The 21,871-nt window shown below is 50.5% G+C and overlaps 4 protein-coding genes across 4 annotated transcripts; 1 reads left to right on the top strand and 3 right to left on the bottom strand.

Annotated features, from left to right (window-relative positions):
• Nucleotides 1-4,915: 4,915 nt before the first annotated feature.
• Nucleotides 4,916-5,681, top strand: CTHT_0051640 (ras-like protein; the record flags this gene model as incomplete). Its single annotated transcript, XM_006695442.1, has 2 exons — nt 4,916-5,020; nt 5,085-5,681. 2 exons carry the CDS (start codon nt 4,916-4,918, stop codon nt 5,679-5,681), a joined length of 702 nt encoding a protein of 233 aa, XP_006695505.1.
• Nucleotides 5,682-13,813: 8,132 nt separating this feature from the next.
• On the bottom strand, nt 13,814-14,398 carry CTHT_0051630 (uncharacterized protein; the record flags this gene model as incomplete). The annotated part of the gene is made up of 1 exon (XM_006695441.1): nt 13,814-14,398. One exon carries the CDS (start codon nt 14,396-14,398, stop codon nt 13,814-13,816), a length of 585 nt encoding a protein of 194 aa, XP_006695504.1.
• A 1,221-nt stretch (nt 14,399-15,619) lies between these two features.
• Nucleotides 15,620-17,142, bottom strand: CTHT_0051620 (uncharacterized protein; the record flags this gene model as incomplete). Its single annotated transcript, XM_006695440.1, has 2 exons — nt 15,620-15,696; nt 15,813-17,142. 2 exons carry the CDS (start codon nt 17,140-17,142, stop codon nt 15,620-15,622), a joined length of 1,407 nt encoding a protein of 468 aa, XP_006695503.1.
• Nucleotides 17,143-21,052: 3,910 nt separating this feature from the next.
• On the bottom strand, nt 21,053-21,871 carry CTHT_0051610 (hydrolase-like protein; the record flags this gene model as incomplete). Its single annotated transcript, XM_006695439.1, has 1 exon — nt 21,053-21,871. The coding sequence occupies one exon, from the start codon at nt 21,869-21,871 to the stop codon at nt 21,053-21,055; it is 819 nt and encodes a 272-aa protein (XP_006695502.1).

Below are 21,871 nucleotides of genomic sequence, written 5' to 3'. Positions count from 1 at the left end.
TCACGCAAACCAGCATCGGACCCTATCTATCGTAGCGCTTTTTTTTGTAATACCTCTATGCTCGGTAGGGGAAGCAGGCAGGTATGTTGACAGTCGACCCGGTAAGAACAGTGAGTGTGGGAGGTTACGAAGGGCAAGAGGATGTAAGGTACTTTCGTTGAGGAGACACAGGAGGTGGTGATAGGACACAGGAGGGAGACAGGCGTCTAATAGTAAGAGCTAGAAGTTCTGTATAACTTAACTTGTCGAACAAGACGTAATGATCTGCGTGAGCTGTGAGCAGTAGGATGTTAATGTGTGTAACGTGCAGAGGGGATTGCAGATGTGCGAGAGGGGTTGTAGGTAAGGTGAGGATGAACGGAAGGAAACTGGGAAATATAGGTCCTTTGAAGAAGTAAACATAAAAAGTCTCGTATTGTGATCTTGGTTTATCTACTCAAGGTGCGATCTTCAAAAACGGGCGTACGGATAAAATTCTGACCTCATCAGATCTCCTAGAATACCTTACCAGTAACCTCTGGTATCGTAGATGCCGAAGATCTTCATTTTCCTCCTCTCCGATGCACCTACCACCTTTCAGCCCCCAAACGGTGCTTCTAAGTAAGCAAGTATCTCCCCCGTACCGAAAACCAGCCGCAGGCTCTGTATAAAAGGTTGCGTGTCTAACCCGAGCCCGTGTACCTGGTACCTTGTGTGACCTATGCAACCAATCAAGGCACAGCGAAACAAGCCCGTTAGGCTGACAGCTCCCCTCGGCCAGCCGGCCGGCCAACCAGGTCGAACCCAACAGAACGAGCAAGCCGATGGATATGCAGAGAAGACAGACCGCAAATGCTGCGGTCTTGCTTTGACAGCTAGGTAGCCAGGAAAGCAAGTTTTTGCGCTCAAGGGATGGATCCCCTTTCTCAGAGTCGGTATAGCTACTACACGAGAACTGCATGTACAGGGTACATGTCGTGCCATCAAGTCACCCATCGGACCTTTTGGAACGTAAGCCTCAGCTAGAGGTCCAACGACCGATTCAGGCGTTGAGCCCTTTAGATCCGGAGGTCGTCGACCGAACGGCGGCGGCTTTTCCGTCCAATAGGAGTCTTCAAAAACCGAACCTGAGGCAGGGTCAGAGCAAGCGCAGACTGCATCAGCGATGGTCACCACCCATACAGCCATAGTAGATACATGGGTACATGCACCTTAGAAAAAGAACCTACATACATAGTGCTATACTAAGTATGTACGTATGTAGGTGTATGGACAGGCATGTCAGAGGGGGTTTGATGAGAGCCGGAACCAAGGCAGGACAGCCCAGCAGGGCCAGCAAAAGGGGTAGCGTAGATCTGCAAGTGGCCTTGTTGTCGACTCGATGATCGATTAATAGCCGGTCAATGAATGGCATCAGCCCAGTTCAGGTCCGAGTTCGGCCATACAAAGCTTCCAGCCTGCCGAAAAGGAGTTCAATAAACCCGGCAATCATAGCGTCATTAAAGTATACCTTGGAAAGTCGAAATGCAGTTGGTTTTTGTTGAGCACACATGTTGGCTGATCGTTACATAAGTACTTACATCGTCCGTATGATTTACTTACGGAAGAGTTCGTTCGTACTTGGCCGACTGCATTTACAGTGAGTGCACGTTCCACTCAGCATTTCAGCAGCGGCGGGCGTAATACCGAACAAGCACGGCCTGCCTTTCATGTTCTGTCCTCCGTGATAACCAACACCAACAAACTTGGCCTGCCTCGTTGATGAGGCTGATCAGCGGGAGACGGCAGCACCTTGACCGAAGGAAACATCCGAGATCTGGCCGTGGGAGGTACGCTGAAGTTTGTTTACTTAGCCGCTCCTGTCATAAAACGCCTTGAGTGTCTGAACCAAGGTTCGTGCGTGAAAGGCTTTCCCAACTTTAACAGGGCGAGAGAAGGACCTAAGACAAAAAAGAAATCGTTGTCAGTGCAGTTGCAGATGTTGACGTCGCGTCAGAACTACCCCACTGGTCAAGCATCTCGATCCAGCCGTCGAACCCTGTTCCGTCTTCCGAACGGGACGACGGATGGATCAGATATGATAGCGCGTGCCGAAGAGGTATACCATCTGGGTAGGTAAAACCAAGTAGGCCCGGTGAACGGCGCCGAGATGTGACGTTCGGATTGACAGCACACACAAGCTCAAACAGACAGAAGCTTGAAAAAAAAAATTGAAACATCCCCAATCAGGATGGTCTATCGGCTTGTGCCGTGCGCAAAGCTCACTCTTACTCAACGCCTGCTGAACTTGGGCATTGGTCTCGTCAAGAAGTCTGGGGGAGCGGCAGCAACTTCAGGACAGACCGATCCATGGCGGGGGACGAGAGCATGGAGTCCCGCGCGATTCGGAGAGCAACCTGTGCGCGCGTCATCCGTCCACTGCAGTCTTATCCATTCATCTTGCATCATGGACCAAAGATTACGGCGGTGATGATCTGTCCTATCTGTTTGTCTTGGCTTTGTGCTGGTGTCTGTGTTGCTTACCTATCAGAGCCAGTGCTTGTGATCGGTATGTAATCCTGTACGTATCGTACATAGCTCGAGGTGGTGCCGAGGAGTTATGTATGCACATATCATCCGCACCTGCACCGGACATGTAAGTATAGTGTATATTTGGCTGTGGTTGGTCAGTCGGAACAAGATTCCTAGTTTGAGCCGTATTCCTGGCGGACTGCTGGCGGCCTTTGCTCGGCGTCCTGACGTCCTGTGCGCCGGGACACAGGGCAGCAACAGGAGGAACGGACAGGAGAGACGGCGAGCTGCTGGAGAAATGGTATAGGATCATGGTTTGGACGCCAGAAGTGGTTGGCGAAGAGTTACTGCAGCCATCATCCATTGAACAGATTGGTGTATCCTGTATGTATGCATTCCCATCTCATCTCATCCCATCACCATACGTAGTGCACTTGTGAAATCCATTCGATCAGACATAGCGCAGCAGCCGAGGAGCATGAGGTGAGAGAGTGAGAGTGTGGCCGAGCATCGACAGCTCGGCGTGGCATTGCAGAAAGGGGATTGGCCAGAAGCTCTCGCCCAGCGTGAGCAGTAGCACATGCCCGCCGCGCCAACAGGCTGTTCATACTCCCATTCAATTGAGGACCTGGTGCTCGCGACGGGCGCCGGGCGTATGGTCGATGCGGTCGTGTGTGGTCGTGGCTTTGGGGACCGCTCGCCTTGTGGCAAGTCCCGTTGCCCGCAGCACGCAGCACGAAGCTCGCACCAAACGCCCTCGGTTCTGCAGGCAAGTCTGCCATCGTGCTGGACCCATCCGTGCTAACATTATGCATCGCGGGGTACACGCAGCCCGCGAGGCAGCACTGTTCTGCAAGGCCAACATGTCGCAAATATGCAAGAAAAATGGAAAGATGTCGAGAAGAAGTCGCTTTATCTCCTCTGACCCTCGAGCGTGTTTGTGAGAGCATCCTGTCACGCGGCACCGCAGTCTGCGTCTTGCCGCTAGGCGCGGGGCCGAGTACTGTGGCCGGCTGCCAGTTAGCGTGCGGATATCTGGCTGCGGGTTGGGTGGTGAGATCTGGAATGGCTGTTTACCATTCTTGGTCTAAGCTTGCAATGCTGTTGAGTTGTGGGTCCAGTGCTTGACACGCCCACCCCCTGCCCCTCACCTTGCAGCCGCTGGGGCTAGCCTATCCAGACCCAAGGGCGCCGGCCCGGAAAACAGAAGCAAGAAAGGAAAGGGGACACTTGGTTATTGTGGTTGTTTCCATTCCTCGTCTCCAGGGGCCCGTTTTTGATTCCGAAGTGGGTGTGCGAGTGTGAGAAGAAAAGAGAAAATTAACCGGGCAGAATGTCTTCGCAGTTCTTTGGCTTTTTTTTTTCTTCACGTTGCTCGCGTCAATGCTGCCTTTGTCCTAGCCCTGACTACAACAGCAGCTTTTGAGCAGCTCACAACCTTTTTTAAACCATTGCGGCAAAGTTGATCTCTCCCAGCTCGCTAGTCGCCCTCCGACTTCCGGGACAGACGCAGCCAAGATCTAGTTTCGAGCGTCAAGCAATCCACGCATCGCATCCACCCGCCCGACGCTGGGCCTCCCTGCACTCCTAGACATACTGCCAGACCCAGTCTCCCTGGCGGCGCCCCGATGCCGGTAACGGGGCCAATTCGCACTCGCTGAGTCGCTGCTCGCCAAAAAGAACCCAAAACTAAAAGCCTAAGACCTCAAGCCCAGCCAAAAGCCACCACGCTCACTTTTTGACTGCCTGCTCCACCACCAATTCTCCATACTGTCCACCGCCATCCTAGCACCCACCTCAGCATTTCCAGCGGCCGGTCCCAGAATCCCAGCCAACCTGGAAAACCCACTGCTCACTGGCCACACGGATCCTGCTGCACCAAGCTTCCCAAGGCCCAGAGCGCCCCAGCGTCACAACGAACTGAACCCCGGCTCGGCCATCCACTCTCCTCTGCCCGCTGCTGCTGCTGCTGCTGCTGCTGCTGCTGCTGCTGGGACCAACAACAGTTCGCCGCCGAGAGTCCCGTCTTGTCTCTCCTTTCTCTGCCGGCAGCCTGCCGATTATCTTTCATCCACAAACCACCACCTACACGACAATTCCGTGTAATCGTCCCCTTTCTCCCCTCAACCTTGCTATTATCGCGCGTCTGAGAGGGGCCAAGCCACTTCTCACAAGCCGCTTCCTTGTCTCCTTTCTCCTTTGCTCCTCCACTACTCCGACGGTACCCTTTTTGTGCCGCACGTCACGCCGTTGCATCGGGTGATCTTTGCCATCCAACAGCCTGCACGCATACACCCCTATACTGCTTCTGATCTCGAGCCGATCTTTCTCATCGAGCCGCTGGCCATCCTTTCTGAACCTCATTCGAGTGATTTATCCGACCACCTAAGGGCGAGACGCGTCCGCCGCAAGACGCTTGTTCAAGATGGCGGGGAAAATGGTTCTGTACAAATTGGTGGTGCTGGGAGATGGCGGCGTAGGGAAGACGGCCTTGACGATCCAGCTCTGCTTGCAACACTTTGTTGAGACAGTACGTTGAGCCTCGAATGACTGCTGCCTCAGGGACATGAACATGCACTAACTTCACCGACTAGTACGACCCAACTATTGAAGACTCCTACCGCAAGCAGGCCGTCATCGACAACCAGGCATGCATGCTCGAGGTGCTCGACACAGCAGGGCAAGAAGAATACACGGCGCTACGAGATCAGTGGATCCGGGACGGCGAGGGTTTCCTTCTAGTCTACAGCATTTCATCACGGTCATCCTTCACGCGCATCAAGAAGTTCCATAACCAGATCAAGCGGGTCAAGGAGTCGACACAGTCATCGCCAGGTTACGGGTCGCCCTTGGGCGCCGCTGCGCCCGCTCTGCCCCCAATCATGCTTGTGGGGAATAAGAGCGACCGCATCGCCGAGCGCGAGGTCTCCACCCAAGAAGGCCACGCCTTGGCGCGCGAACTGGGCTGCGAGTTCGTCGAGGCCTCGGCCAAAAACTACATCAATGTCGACAAGGCCTTTTACGATGTCGTCCGCATCCTGCGCAGGCAACGACAACAACAACAACAGCTGCTAGCCGCCCCTCCCGGCACCAAGTTCGACTCGAGGAGTACCACGTCCTCGAGCCTGACCAATGAAAAGGGCGGCCGGTACCGCCGCGAGCGCCGCAAGGGGGTGTGCGTCGTATTATGAGCGCCCGGTCGACTCGAACGAAGTTTGATCATTCATATAGCAACCTATCTTTACCGCCGTTAAACCGAATACCCTTCACATCATCATCATCATCATCATCATCATCACCTCTTTTTTTTTTCCCCCCTCTTATACACAACGAGCACAGCGCTGGCCCGTCCTTCGGCGTGCGGGCATCGACATAGGATACCCAAGATGGCGATGCTAGAAACCGTGTAGCTTGATGACCGCCATCATAAAATCTCGGTCTATGCCTTCTTTTTAGATGACATGTGTCGCATTATCTTGTTCTTGTCTCGCTTTTTGACAAAAGCCCGTCTTTCTACTACCAGCAATCAACTTAACAAGATACAACCCATATAACCAACAACAACCAATTCTCCACATAAGGCGAACGGCGCATAAATGAAAAGAGAGGGCATTTTGGGCGTAAATATCCTGTTTCTCCTTGAAACTCTTTTTTCTTGTTATCTCTTAAAGCTTTGGCTTATCCTGTGCGGAAGGGGTGGGCTGTACTTTCTGTTTCTCCCATTGTCAACATCACTCTCATCATCTGATCTTCATCACATCGGTTTTCCCTCCTTTTTGTCCTCCCCCCCCTCACCTTTTCCTTTCCTGTCTGCTGCGCGCAAGGGATGAGATTTAGAGTTTGGTTCCTATAGCTACCTTCAGATACCTGCTTGTCTGGGTCAATGGCACGCGTTTCTTCCCCGTCTTGTTTGCCCTGTTCCCAGCTCCCCTCACCCAAATCGTCTGGTTATCCATTCCTCACCTGGAAAAGGTGTCATGCAATGGAGACAGAAAGTGGTTCCGTTCAGTTATTGAACCAAGGAATTTGGGTCTTTTTGGCACAGCTTTTACATCTCCATCTGGTCGGTATGGGGAAGTTCTGGATGTCTGTGGATTGTGGGGTTGGGCATTAAGGGGAGATGACTGGATAGAAGGATCAAGGACGGGCAAGGAGGTCCTGGAAATGGGACGTGGGACCAAGGGAAAGGAGAAGAGGTCATCTGGTTGGGTTGGGCCGGATTAGACGGTTTCTTGATTCTCGCTGCTCTTTGGGGGTATGATAAGAGATAGAATGGTTGGTTGCCGACTGTTCTTGAGATGCCCGCAGAGCAGGGGAAACAGCAACCAGGGAATATACGGTTGAGCTACCGGACGGGCTGGAAGAATAGGGAGAAATCCCTTGCGCGCGACCAACGTGGAAGCAAGTATTGTTTTTACCCCTACGGTGCAGACAGTTTTGCAGACAAAGAGGCAAGCAGGCAAAGTGTCGAGGAGGCGAAATGATTCCCCAGGGAAAATGAAAGAGATGAAGAGAGAAAGTAAAAAGATAGTTGAATTGAGTGCGTGAGAAACAGAGAGAAGTGCAAGTGACAAAAGTTTCCGAAAATCGTGCTACTGCGAAGAGTGATACTCATTGAATTGGCCCTACTCTATGGTGAATGTGCAATTTGATACCATTCCCTACATACAGTTCAATCTTAGCAATTCCTGATGCTAAACTGCCCTACTGACTTAGCCATCACATACCAAGTTAGTCTTGCCACTGTGGCAATCAACTTTACTCACTACAAGCCCCTCCCACATCAGATTGTTCATTCTTGATTCCGTACAATCGTTCACTTCCTGGAGTCATCTGCCGGCCCTACGACCCTTGCCTGAACAAGAAAGAAAAGATCGGCGTTTTGGGACATTGTACGGTTATATTGTCATCGGCTGAGGACCGACATCGCTTTTTTTTTTGTGGTTTTGCAGGGCTCCTTACACTTTGGGATATGGGGTTTCTCTGACGGAGGGGAGATTGGAATTATTTTTGTTGGAGGGCAGTTTGTAGTTCATATTTGACAGACTTCTATAGAAATGATTGATGGGATGGGATTTTGATGAACTTTTATCATGATGGACTGGAGCTATGCAGGATAGGTAATCGTGGTATTGATATTTGTCACTTGGGAGTTCCAGTTTAATACAGTATTGTGGGTTGGGTTGATGATTTGCTGAGGTGGTGGTTAGGGTTTGTGAGGGATTTTGGGTTGGGAGGGGGGGGGGAGGGTTCGAGAGTTTACAATGCATGGCTTTTCGTTATGAGAGTTGCCCAGATGGCCGTTCTGATGGCATCTCTAAGAGGTATTCTTCTTTCCAAAGTGGTTGTATGCCCTGATGGCAATGGCGCCATAAGTGCTCGTTTACTAACAGCTTTCTCCCTTAAGCACTGCAGATAAGCTCTTTTACGGAGCCGATCATCACATCAATCTTCCTCGGCAGGTTGAGTAAGATTCCAAATCAATTTGCTCATTTCTTCGAACATCCAACACAGCATGAGCAGCTTTACATCCCCAGAAGTTCCTCGCCAGCTTTCCTTAACCAAGGTGCTGTTGGTTGGAGGCGTCCGCGGCGGATGAAACCCCCCTGACGAGACGAAAAACCGTCGCCATGGCATCGGGAACTTTTTGCCTTGCTGCTCTAGTGACATGCCCCCAAAAAGGTAGAAATTTGCTCATCAATCCAACCTACCTACGCACCCAATACTCCGGAAAGAAGTATACCCTGGCAAGTAGCATGGGCGAAAACATTCCGCCGAGGGAAGCAAGCGAGCGAGATGACAGCGTGGGATTTTGTTGATCTCTTGAAGGGACAGCCTTTTCCACTACAGCATCACATACGTATGTACATCGGGACTTTTCGTCATCATCAGCGGTTTGATTCGCTGCCTACTCTAAAGTCTTCAACCCCTGGCTTACACATACATACAACGTACACACATACAACGCAACACTGCAACCTGTGTGTTCCGGAATGAATGGACGATGGATGGATGCAACGAGACCTGCAGCGCAACAGCGTTCCGTCCATTCGAATCTCTCTGTCTGCCTACAAGGCACCCCATGTTGTGCTGTACGGTTGCGGTGTGTGTCTTTACACCATCCGGTTGGAAGTCAAAGCCATCACCCACGCCGCGGAAACGCAAGTGGTTGCAGATAGGCCTGTTGCCTGCATCTCTGCAAGGGGGATGCTACGGATTTTATTAGGTCGTAGGAGGGGGGGGGAGTCGTACCTACAGCACCCACACTATGCTGCGGTTGGATGGCAGACCGCTGTTGGTAAACAAGGCTGAGGTGACGTGGGATGAACCCATCATGAAAAGGGTGTTCATCTGTTCATCATAGGCCCTCTCTCTGTTGCCCAGACCCGATCGGAAGGCTGGATGAAGCTTGAGTAAGTGGATGTCGATACTACTACGTACCGCAAGGTTGCACACCCTATCCGTTCACGGGTAAGCTATCCGGAAGACCGGCGGCTGACCAGCCGGCCGAATTCCGATTCATGCGTATCCGTAGCGGTACTGTTCCATCGGTCTCTGCAGGCAAAAAGTAAGAAATCCGTGTGGACGATCGAGAGCAGAATGATCGTCAATTGTACATAAGTGTAGTGATAGTCTGCAATGGAGGAGCTGGACACGAGGTGTTACGCGTTGGCTCGGCATAGGTAGGAGCTGTAATATGTCAGTGGTAGGCAAGTCATCAGCTGTGTGGGAAGAGCTCGTGTTTTACATCAGCTGCTGTAGCCTGTAGGTGAGGGGTGCGTAAATGGGATGCTGTGACGGTGGTGGCTTTGTGGTGTTCTAGATCTGGACAACCCCTCTTTGGGAGATCACAAGTCGCTCCCATTGGTCGGTATATGATTTTCCAACCTCGTTATTCACCTTCTCATCGAGCCATGATCTATCCATTCTTCAAGAAAACATAATCCTGTCCAAGTCACGAAGAATCCGCAATTCCAATTTTCCAAGATCCCACAGGCGCCGCCAAATCGCAGTTGGGTGGGAACCCTGGAAAGCAGAGTGCTCGTGCACAACCGGGGAGATCTTCCCTGCCCCACCTCTCCCAAAAATTGGGTGGGGGTGCCAAGCCTGCCGGCCCTGCCCTGCAGGTGCCAGCAGCTGCAGCAGCCATGCAGGCAGAGGCGCCAAGACTTTTTCGAGGGGCTGGCTGGGTCTGGACTTTGTGGGCAGTCAACAGGCTGGTAGTAGATGTTTGAAGGTGCCTGGACTTGAAGTTGATGCAAGTTCACAACAGAAGGGTTGTTTAGTTCAGTCTCAGAATGAATGTTTTGATCATTTTCCCTTCGCACTTCATAACTTTGTGATTGCTACTTAGGCTTCAGCCTGTGGAGGGGCAGCTGAAGCGTTAATAACATCACCCATGCCAGCCAAGCTTCCTTCAGCATTCCAGCTGCAAGACTCCTCCAACATACAGTGATGAGTTAACAAGACCTTGAAGGATCACTGTCACAACGGCCCGATGCTGCCGTGCCGTTCGTCAACACCACCCCTCAGTGGCCCGCATGATGCCCCTTGGTACAACAACGGGAAGAGCATGAGCACAACCGTGTCAACGGCCGCTACTATGATAACCATAACAGCCCAACAATGAACTTCCTCTAGACCTTGGCTTTCCTTTGTCCTTTAAGAGCACTCTACACGCTCTTTTTCTGGGGGACGACAATGTTGACAACACAGAAGTTGTCAAACATGTGGGTTTCGGCCACGAAATGGAGACAAGCTCTAATTTCGAGACAGGAGGCTCACGCTAACACAACTCCGCCCACCCATGCTCGACTCCATTGGTTTCTGCTTGATAACTTGATAAGGCTGAATGCCTGTCCACAGACAAGCTGAGGTGTGGTCTGGACTAGTTATCGCTCACCGAGGGATCATTCTTAGGCCTGGTGGGTGGGTTGATGTTGATACCGCCGAAGGACTGGCATCTTGCCGGCTCCATTTCTTCTCGTCATCAGAATCTGATACCGCATTTGTATCGAGACATCAAAGACGCCGTTGGATGGTTGGAGGCTCACTCCACATCACGCATTAGCGTGGAGGTGAGGCTGAGGACTTGAGATATTGGGGGTCGGGTCTCAGATATGGATTACGGGCTCAAACTTGCTCCAGTATCCAGACGCTAAAAGTTGTGACAATGGTCGGTACCGCCCGCGGAGTTTCTCAGCAGTGTCTTCACTGCTCTCTTTTGATGGCCGTGATCGGTATGGGCAAGACTCACTGTTCAGTATCCGTATCGGAATGCCGACATCAACTACCTTCCGATCCCGGTCCCGTCTCTGACAATTACCGGTTAGACCAACCTCTCCAACTCCCCGGCGCTTGCACTCATTCTTTTACGTACCAAGGTCGGCATGCGACTCTAACACCCTGCTCCCTCACCATCGTAATTCACCAGCCAACTTTCCCACTTCATGACATATTAAATCCTCTCTCCCCTCACCTAGGTAGCGCCCAAAAGACCACCTGATCTCGATGCCATGATGCTGACTCTCACCGGTCGGCGTCCTTGACAGGGGTCGCGCATCGCCTTTTGCCGTCGTTGGTAAAGTCAACAACAGGGGTTGCGGGCGACCGACGAAGGCGCACAACCATGAGCGCACGAGTCCACGAACGTAACGGTCACACACTCAGTTCCACCCCCACGTGGCTTGGCTTAGGCTTGTCTCAGTTTGTTAGTGTCGGGGCTCTTTGTTTCTGCTTTCCCCTTTTTCTTACCATCCCACTTGTCCAGTGATGTTTTTGCTTGCTCGTCGGACTGTCTTTGCATCATCGGGGGTCGGCGGGTGGTATGGCACTTGTTCATGACACCGAAGAGGTGTGTGCTTTTCAAGTCCATCCATCGTGGATCACGACTTGCCGTCCTGCATTCACCGACTGCACCTCGGCCAAAATCCCATTCCATCCTTTTACAACCTCCATTCTCCATAAGCTTCATGTGGTGGACCATCTGGCCTTTGCAAAGATGCGTTCCTGTGCTATCGACCCCTCTCGTTAGTGAGGAAGGAGAAGCGAGATTGGCCCCGATCTAGCCTTGCCTGGGCGCATATCAGGCCTGGATTCTTTGGACAAGGGCAAAATTTGATGACCTGCAGTCTTGCCTTCTTAGAAAGCGGAATTATCCTGATCGGAGATTTTTCCGAAGGGAGCGATGATTGGTGGCTGGAATGGGACTTTCCTCAAAGGCACAGACGAGCCTGACTTTGAGCTGGGTTAGCTGTGAGGACATAGTTCTAGCTGGTACAGATATCATACCTGCGTAATTTTTACTATAAAACTCTCTTTGCACAATATTTGAACCTCTAACACCTTTTAGAGATCATATTTTGCCACATGATTATATCACGTCTCACTAAATAAATAAGAAATAGGAAAGCTAGTAGAAAAAAAGAGGGAGGAAGATAAAAAGGAAAGAAGGAATAAAGAAGGAATGGAAGAAGAAAAGTCAATTTCCGCTCATTTGACAATAGCAATGGGAAGGAGTCACGTAACTTCGTGAATGTGTGCCCCTTCAGGACCGTGGGCCATGTCAGTAACCTAGGCCTGAATCTAGAGAAGTGTGAGGAGTACCTCACGATTGCCACTAGCGTCCCACAAAGCGTCCTATAAAGAGGATATGATGAGAGACAAAGACTGAAGGACGGGCACATGACTGCATTGGCCTCTATTCAAACTTTGGAAGCTGGGGGGCGGCGTAGGCATATATATATATATATATATATATATGCCAACGTAGCCATAAGAAGTAGCCGACAGGAAAAAAAAACCAGGAAATATGGAAGATGTTCTGAAACGGCCAGATCGGAAGGAAGAAAATATAAACTTCGACCGCCTGTCTTATGGATTTATGGAATTGTGGTTATGGCGCTTCCTATTGTCTAAAGTCCCGGACTTAGATATATATATAGAGAGAGATATAATACTTACTCAGAATGCAGCATCGCATCAAAACTGACCTTGATCACAATCAGCATTAGCAATTAATGAGCTACATTAGAATTTTCAAGTTCAACGTTGTTTAGCCCTTGCCAAGAGTTGATTCCAACACATCCTTCGACTTCCTTAAGATGAACCTCGCCAACTCTCGATGCCTCGAATGTTGGATGAATGACACCTTCATGTCCTGTTGGAGGGATGCTCCCTGGTGTTTTGCTTCTAGCCATGCATCCTCTTTCTGTAGGCTTCCAAGAGTCGTTAGCGCAAGAATGTCTCAAGTAACATAGAGAGCAAGGGATCATGGCCGTGTTCACAAAACTTAAGTAACTCATATACCCAGATAGTTGAGACAGGCTTCAATTAAAAATTCACGAAGTTGGTAGCTGTCTCCGTGGCCATATATGGGGGACGTTGACATGACGTCCGGCGCGTTCAGTTCAACTGGGGATTCCAACTTTAAGTTCGAAATACTGGCGTTCCAAGTTTGCATTTATCTTCCGCAACTTCAAGTCCTTTTCCATGCGGTTTACACGCAAAAAATGCCCAGTGTGCCGAGAAATATTGAGATGGCACCTAGAACCAAATATACGATACCGAACGCTGAACCCGGCATCTTGCAGCATGGTCGCCCTCCGCCGTAGTGACTGAACGCGGCACCAGAAACACTGTCAACCCCGACTAGCCACGTCCCGATCATTAAGTCGATGATCCATTTGTTAAAACTTGCCATTGGAGCCGTCATGGAGAAGTAGAGGATAGCGGTGATGCACCAAAGATCCTTATCACAGCGTCAAACCGCCAAAGCATCACTGTTATGCTGGTCCCAATGCCCCAAACCAGCGGGTACAAAAGCAAGAGGCTTCGCCTCTTCATCTCTTCTCCCAATTTTCGAAGAATAGCTCCCTGGTGAAGATTAACAAACCTACTAATGGTAGTCGGTAGTTGGAGAACCGTCAATGTGCTCTGCGAGATCCTTGGGGTCGTTTTGCTGCAGCCGCCACCATACATAGTCGGATGTTGTAGTGCACGCCTCATATTCTGTCATCCTTGTTGTCGCGATTGTAAGAGAACTCCCCAATCAGGCTCGTCCAGTACTTGGACGACCTGGCAAATCTCCACCGTGACACTGGCTTTGAGCTCCCTGTCGCCTTATTGTTGTTGGCGCTGGAACGAAAGCCTTCATAGTAAACGCTGGCCCAGTATCTCGGGCCCTTACCGTAGCAGATCTGCGAGAACGCCGGCGCTGAGGGGACTGCGGGTGCGCACGCACGTCCACACAGCCGCGTTGCAGCATGCCATGAACCAGTCGCCCTTTTGCCGCAACGTGAAAAGAGGCTTCAAATCCGCTCGCCTACCAGAACACGTGAGTGGAGATGAAGACCATTACCAGGTTCCTCCCGGAGAATACCGGCACCGGACCGCACACCTTCGGGCAGTCCTCGGTCATTTCTGACCGAGATATCTGCTCAATTCGCTCGGGGTAGGGAATCTGCCAGATGATGGTCGAATAGAACCTAATCGACGTCTCGTATGACGTTGTCGCTGGCAGCCACTTGCTGCTGCACTCTGCCGTGTAGCATGGTGAGGGCTTAGGCACAAAATCGTACTTGTTGATGACGGTAAAACAGTCGGCGGTGACGTACGAATGCTTGCTGCTGGAGCCCAAGGCGCGCGTCATGAAGTAGGGAAGACATATTGTTGCCGGGTAGGAGTCGGATGGAGGAGGAGCAATTACACCTCCCTTAAGCCCGGGAGGAACTTCATCGCGAGGAGCGATGGCCTTGAAAGGAGTTGTAAGAAGGGTCGTCAAGTTTGAGGTTCCGGTTGAAACCACCGAGACGGTAGATGGTTCGAGGAACATCTCCAAGTTGTCTTTAATGTTTATCCAGGACGGTCTGATGTCGAGAAGAGTCGGTCTTGGCAGGATGAGTTGCATTGATGATGTGATCTCAACTCTGTCCGAAGTTGCTGGATCACTCTTCCACTCTCGCGTCGAGACTAGTTCAGTTAACGCTGAGATTCGACGTACTCAGGTTTGATGTGTAAGACCCCTTGACATCCGAAAAATCTGAGAATGAGCTGTTCTCCATGATACTTGACTCGATGTCGTTTGTTGAATTTCCATCCGACAACATTGAACTCCTCCCGCCTAATATATAGTCTGATTTAGCCATAAGACTCTCTGCTCCATTGTTGGTTCACGGGTCAATTTTGCATATGATCTGGTACCTGGTTACTCATACTTTATTTATTTTTTTAGGAGCCAGTATGCTTATTTGAAGAATCGCCTTAATCCTTACACCGCAAGCCGTTGATGCTACCAGACCAGGCGTTGCGTGAGATGGCCCGTTGGCTGACGAGACTGAGAGAAGGTTATCCACTTCAGCAACGCTTCTAGACGACCAGTCCCCGGGACGACAATTGAACTCAGACAATTCAGGAAAGGGTCTGACTTTAACCTTTCCATATTTTGAATAATCCTTCTCCAGTGATGTTAAGATGAAGAGAGTTCATGATACGACCGCGGGGTCGTCCGTAGAATCCTGTGTCTCTTCCAATCCGTGCATATACGGTGTGTCTATACGATGAGAAGCCATACGCAGGCTGCACCGGTATTAATGGACACTTGGGAAATGGATTGACCGTTGCCACATAGCAACTGATGACTATGGACGTTCACTATTTACTACATAGAGTTGAAAAATCTAAACCCTTATCGCCCGTATTTCGATAGATAACCAATGGGAGCTCAAGTCTTCCAAAACACCACGACAGCAATGGCGATAGCGATGGACGTATTCTCAGTAAATCCAGTTTTTGAACCATGGACAAGTGGGTGATGATCTGCATGGAAAATCCTCCCACCTGTCCATCGCCTCGATCTTTTTACCGACCATCCTGCCGACCTTGTCTCTGTGATCCTCATGACCACTCCCTTTCACACCAGCTGCTTATACTACAATGTCTGGAAACCAGGCTTGATGGATAGGTAAGTGAATTGATGGATATATAAAGATGACACCGAGTCCAGACTTGTGGTTGCCTAGCGAAACGTATTATCCTGGTAAGCATTGTTTATTTTGTTAGGATCTACTCACCGAACCGTTGTGAATTGCTAACGGTTAACTCACCTGGGGCCCCACGGATGGTGCTCTAACTAGGCGATGGCTATGCTTCTTTGTTCAGGTCCCTCCAGTGCCCCGAGCTTCTTCAAGCTCAACAAGCCCTCGAAGGCTGGAATTCTGATGTTTGGGGCAATACACTTTTTTCCCAAGACGTCGGCTGTCCGTTGCAGGCATTCTCTATGTCTTGTTTTAGACGCTGAATATGTACGATTGCACCGCACACACCGAGGATGGTCGAAATAGCACCCAAGACCGCATGCGCAATGGCGAACCCGTTGCCAGGGATCCTGCACCATGGCTGACCTGCGCCGTAATGATTAAACGCCGCCACGGTCACGCCGCCAGCGCGCACCATCCACGCGCCCAAGATGGCCCAGCCCGCCCGCCTTCCGAACTCCGATATAGGTGCTGACATGAAGAAATAGAGGATCATGATAATGTACCACATATCCCTCGTCGAGGCATCGAACTTCCAAAGGAGTGCCGTGAGTCCCCCACCAATTGCTAGACACCCCACGAACAGAATCCACATCCAGCGCTTTTGGACCTTCGTTTCTGGCGGGAGCAACAACTCTAATGCGAGCAAGAATAAACCCACCAGCGTGGTTGGCAGGGTCGGAACAACCCAAGAGCTCTCAGAAAACGGGATCGGCTCCTGATCCTCCCTAACCGTCTTAGTACATGCCTTGACAATCGTGATGATCGCTGTTATAAGAGATATGCACTCGTTGAGTACGCTGGTCCAGTACTTCAACGACCGACCGGGTCTCCATCTTGGGTTCGGCGTCCTCCCGTCAAACAGGTGCCCATCAGGTCCAGTACGCACGCCTTGGTAGTAGATCCTCGCAGCGTGGGCTGGACCCGGGCCGCAGTACAGGGCGACCATTCCAGCACTCATCGGGCTGTTGGCGCGCACGCATGCCCACACGACCGCATCAAGGTAGGCGCGCAATCCGCCGCCCTGATCGCGAGGCTTAGAAAGCAGCGGCAGATCGCTCGCCCACCACGACACTTGGATGGTGAGGAAGGTCATGACGAGCGCAGCCCATCCCAAAGGCGACACTTTCTCGCAGTACTCCAAGTTGTCTTCGGTCATGTGCCAACGGCACGACACCCGGCCTGGGTAAGTCATGGTATACGTCTTTATCTCGTCGCCATACCAGCCGTGGTACCAGGAATAGCTCGTTGTCGTCACTGCTTTCACGCTGCTGCAACTGTCCATATCCACCTCGTAGTAGGGCAAAGACACAGGCACCCAATCGCTGGGCCCGGTGAGAGTGAAGCAGGCGGCGTCGATGCCCCTGGTCTTCTGTAAGGGGAAATAGGCGGAGTAGGGCAGGCATGTGGTTGCTGGATAGCTGGAAAATGTGCTGGCAATGATACAATCCAAGGGCTCGGGAGGTTCAGTAGGTACGGCATCCTCCAAACCAGGAACATACACACGAGGAGAGAGAGAGGCGGTTGCGAGTGATATTATCGTTGTGGTTATGGGTGGAATGGCGGTCGGTGACGCTGCGGAGACAGCGACGGGAACGGTGTAGGGGGTAATGAACATGTTGAAGTTGTTTTGTTTGTCCGATGGGTCGATCGAGCTTAAAGTCGAGGCGCTTGATCAGTTCTCTCAGTCTCTGTGCCACCTCTGATCGTCGTGAGAGGTCTATAAGCACAAAAACTGGCACAGGCTGGGGTTGAAGTCGTTATTGAACTTGAACACCACTTGAGATTGACAACTTAGTAAGAGGGCTTTTAACCTGACTCCTGAGGGTTGAAGCTACCGGAGGTTCCAGATACTGGGCGGTGGGTTTCATCCTCTTCGTTCCGGCAGCCAGTCAAAAGATTTATCAGTTATCTTCACCTTCACTTGATACCCCACAAGGCTGTCACGTTCCGTTGCGGCTCTGCAGCAATGGACTGTCAGTTGACACTGTATTCCTCAACTTCAGGAGATTCAGTCCTTTAGGCTGGAGATGTCTGACCACAATCCAATGTCTCTGGCACTCAAAAAGCAAATTTGTGCGAATTTGTGACCAGGCTGCCACACCGGGCTTCCGGGAGTCCGCCCATGACTGCTCTTGATTTTGATATGATGAAAATAGCAGGTATCTTCACGCTTCATACGAGATCTAAGAGCAATTTCATAATCTAGAGGTAAGAGAGCTGTCAAACCGGCGCTCAAGTATTCTCAGAAACATCAGCTGAGGCCGGGTGTCAAGTTTACAATGCCCATTGGCAGCTGAGAAAAGAAAGTCAGCCTTATGAGGAGGGCCAAACAAAATTGACACTTGACATGATAGACAATCGGCCACTCAAGATCAACAATCGAGCAACTAACTGCGACGCGAATTGCCTAATCCAACCTAATATCTTCCATAAGTTCGAAATTCCTGGGGGAATGTCTCCTGACCAGAACTGCAGCCTTGTCGGAAGCATTCTCTGTTAGGTTCCAAACCACCCATTTATCCTGCCAATGATGAAAGTAACTTGTTGACCAAAGCCTTGTAGAGCCGTCCAGCAGCCTTAGAGCATATTCTGGTCACCACACTGGCACACATGCTCACATGAGATTCTTGCCCTTCCCCTTCTCTTCACAAAACGGAATCTCTCGGACCAGCTCCCGCATGCACAAGACAACCTGTGTTCCACGCTTCATGGGACATTTACAGTACCTGGTTCTGGAAGCAACCACGATGTGGACGCTAGACTTTGAAGTTGTCGAACTTCCGGCTCGTTCAGTTCAGCTGCTATATGACAGATTGATTACATATATAGCTGTACACATTGCAAAACACAAAGCAGTATTGTCCTATGAAGCCCTCTCAGGTATATACATACGAGAAAGTATATACAGTCATTTTCAAAGAATTACCGGTCAATTAGTCTGACCGCCCAGTCATGATATCTCCAAGCGTTGAACATCGAATTGCTGAGACTGCACGGCCGTCATACCACCGGTAAAGAAAAAATTCTACCATCGGTCAGTGTATAGGGTGCCTGATGCTGGAAAATTCTTCATCGCTCAGTGTCCCATTCGTCTGGAAGGCGGTAATGATATCGTACTTCGCTTAGTCCAGACTTCCTAGAATGCTCGTTCTCGCCTAGTTGGGTCGTGGTAGCAGCCATGGTGGTGTCGGCACCATGTTGGGGAAAAGGCAGCCTTGGAATCTTCCAGTCTGCTGTGCAGACCCAGCGATTCTTGTGCAGGAAAATAATTTTTGAGAATACTGACAAGCTCTCCTTTTCTTGGAGTCTTCAGGGATACAATGGCAAGCAGATCACGAGTGATAGAAGGTGGCGTCAAGGCAATACATGGTTGCGTCTGTGGCGAGTCCTTGCTTTGTGGTGCGCGATTTTCTTCGGACTCTAACCTTGCTTGTTTGCACAAATCAATTCTGTTATCGAAGAGGAGGTAGTACAGCCTACTCTCTTCTCATGACTTTTGTCACCCACTCTTCTGCCAGATGGCGGATGACGCAGTCGATCACAACAAATTTTGCTTGTTTCCTTGGATCTGGGTTGGTCGTAGTGAGAACTTTATGGACGCTTCGAGTCGAACTCCGCCCAACAACGGGAATCAAGATCAGCCATATAGAGCGCAGTCCCGTTGGCGGCCAGCACCTTTTGATGAGTTGGATAAAGCAGAACTTGTGTAAACTCGTAGGAGAACTTGGATGTGTTGGCATCCTTTTGAGAACCGATGTGGACAACCAGACTTTCTGGTATAGACTCTTCGTCCGAGTCGCGAAAATCGTTGTTGTATGAAAGAGCAGAGGTAATAAGTGAAGATGTGGAGACGATGTAGGATGTCCTTGCAGCATATCCAGGAGGGTGACATAATCCTGAACCACAGCTGGAAGCATGATCGTCGACAAGTTAGCCCATGGAGAAACACATAACGGGAGTTTCGATAATAAATGTTGGGCTGGCGGTTGAAGGACAGCCTGGGCTTGTGGGCGAAGATGAGATGTAGACTATAGTATCTCGTTTTTGGAAGTTTTGTAGCCAGTGCCCAGATATTCCGTTGCTAACACCAACCGTGTAAAATCTATTGTCATGTGTGTCTTCAGCACATTCGTGGTTATCGTCACAATTATTGGTTTCATACCCAAACCAGTGTCGTACTTTTTCAGGCCATAAAGTGCATCCATGGTTTAGTTTCCACACCTTCACAGACATGGAGACTTCACCAGAGCCGACCCTTGTGTGGTCATATTTGACAACCCAGATCTCTTCGTTAACCACACTTTTTATCACAATATTATGTCATGTAATTGCGGCGAGAAGTTGCCAATTAGGGCTCCAGGTCACTTTGAGAATGGCCTGGTCCATTTGATCAGAAGCTTGTTGACTGTTTTGTCCTCGTTGTGGACGAGCTAGGGTGAGGAAATATGACCAATTTCTCTGCATCGCAAGTGAGAGGGTGTTACCATACCCTCCACAGCAATACGACACCATTACTTTATCCTAGGGAATTGGGTGTGGGTCGACAATGTCAAGTTGACTGATGATGGTGTGCTTCTGGTCCCGCGGGTTGGCTAAGAAAAGCATGCAGTTTCAGTACTTGGGGGTGCAACGCTCTAGGATGTAATAACAGGGAAGACTCTTTGATGAAATAATGAAATATCTTGGGGATATAGCATGTCAAAGAGCACATCATTCGATTCAAGGCTGCTGTGTCTGTTGTGTGGGATGATAGGTTGCCTATGTTTTTTTTTTTTTTCGTTTTCTACATGTGCTATGATACATAGTCCTTTTCCCGCTCATTAAGTGCACGAATTACATCGCCAGGAGTGAAGTTATCTCCGGCTTCAGCCTTTTGAGTTAAGCAAGGGATTGTGATCACTTAGCCCATTGTAGCGATGAAGTCAGTTCGATGATAAGTATGAATTGGTTGTACAAACTTGAGACGAAGGGACTGGCTCCTGATGGAAATCCCTATGGACCCACAAGGAGTGTCAGCTAATTGCCAATGAAGAATTCTCAGCTTACGAACCTGAGATGTGTTTGTCATTCGCCAGCAACTGGAAAATAAAAAAAACTAATGCAGTACGGAAAAGACAATACGCAATGAAGTAGTTAAAGAATTGGTACCGCAGTTATCGAAGTTTTATCCAAAGGCCAAATGGAGAAACTCTGACAAAGAAACTGCTTTTTCGATAGACTGTATGGTGGAGGTCGCATAAATAGGGAGTGTGAATGGAGAATAAACTGAAAGAACCCTATTTCGGTTGCCCCAGGCGACAGGCCAACCCCTGAATCGCTTCCGGATACCTCTGACTGGTCATGATTCTTCCGCATCAACATCACGGTTAATGCCCATTATTTATGTCGGCATGACATGAAATCCTAAGAGACCAGAAATGTATCGATATCACGCCTTCTGCTATCGTTGTATGTATAACTCATCGACGCAAAGCAATACCCACGCCTTGCACAAAGTCTCTCAACCTTCCCGACCCTGTTAGCAATCAAACCCCCCTGATCCCCCTCTCGACCTTCCCAAACCCCCCCTCTCCCTCCGCAACCCAAAAATCCACCCACCCCCTCGCCTCTCGCCTCCTCTGCTCATCCCACTCCTCCTCCCCCTCCCGTTCCACATAAACCGTCTTCATCCCTATGCCCCTCGCAGCGTCTAAATCCCCCAGATGTGCCGCGACCATAGCTACTTCCCCCGGTTGCAGTCCCATGGCTTTACACGCGCCGAGATAGACTTCGGGAGAGGGCTTGTAGGCATAGAAGTCCTCGGCGCAGAAGAGATAATGGAAGGGGAGGGAGGAGAAGGTGATGAGGTTGTGCAGGAGGATGTGGTTTGCGTTGGTGAGGGTTGCTGTTGTTAGACCTAGGGAACTGAGGGCTTGGAGGCCGGGGCGTGCGTCGGGGTGCGCGGGGAGGCGGTGCCAGATGAGACTTAGGTCTTGGAGTTCGGAGGGGGTGAAGACGGTAAGGACATTCCATGGCTCTGAAGCTAGGAGGGAGGCGAGACTGTCCCGGTGGTGATCATCTACCGTCTTCCATTCCATCTCCCCCTTTCTAAAACCCCTTGTGAATGTGGAGTATGAAGCCCGCCATTGAGCTGCTAGGGCGGCAGAACCTTTTTGAGTTGTGAGACGCTCCAGGCCCTTGATGACCTCAGGATCTGGGGTAATTTCTTGGGACTTGAGAAAAGCAAGTTTGTTGCGTGCAGCTTCAGCTAAAGCATTGGCAACTGCCTCGCGCCAGGAAACGGTTGTGCCGAAGACATCGAACGTTAGGGCTTTGATGCCGGAGAGGGGGGACTTGGAGGTCAT

The sequence above is a fragment of the Thermochaetoides thermophila genome, assembly GCF_000221225.1.
Source record: "Thermochaetoides thermophila DSM 1495 unplaced genomic scaffold scf7180000011820, whole genome shotgun sequence".
NCBI classification, from domain to species: domain Eukaryota; kingdom Fungi; phylum Ascomycota; class Sordariomycetes; order Sordariales; family Chaetomiaceae; genus Thermochaetoides; species Thermochaetoides thermophila.
This window is presented reverse-complemented; position numbering and strand designations above follow the sequence as displayed.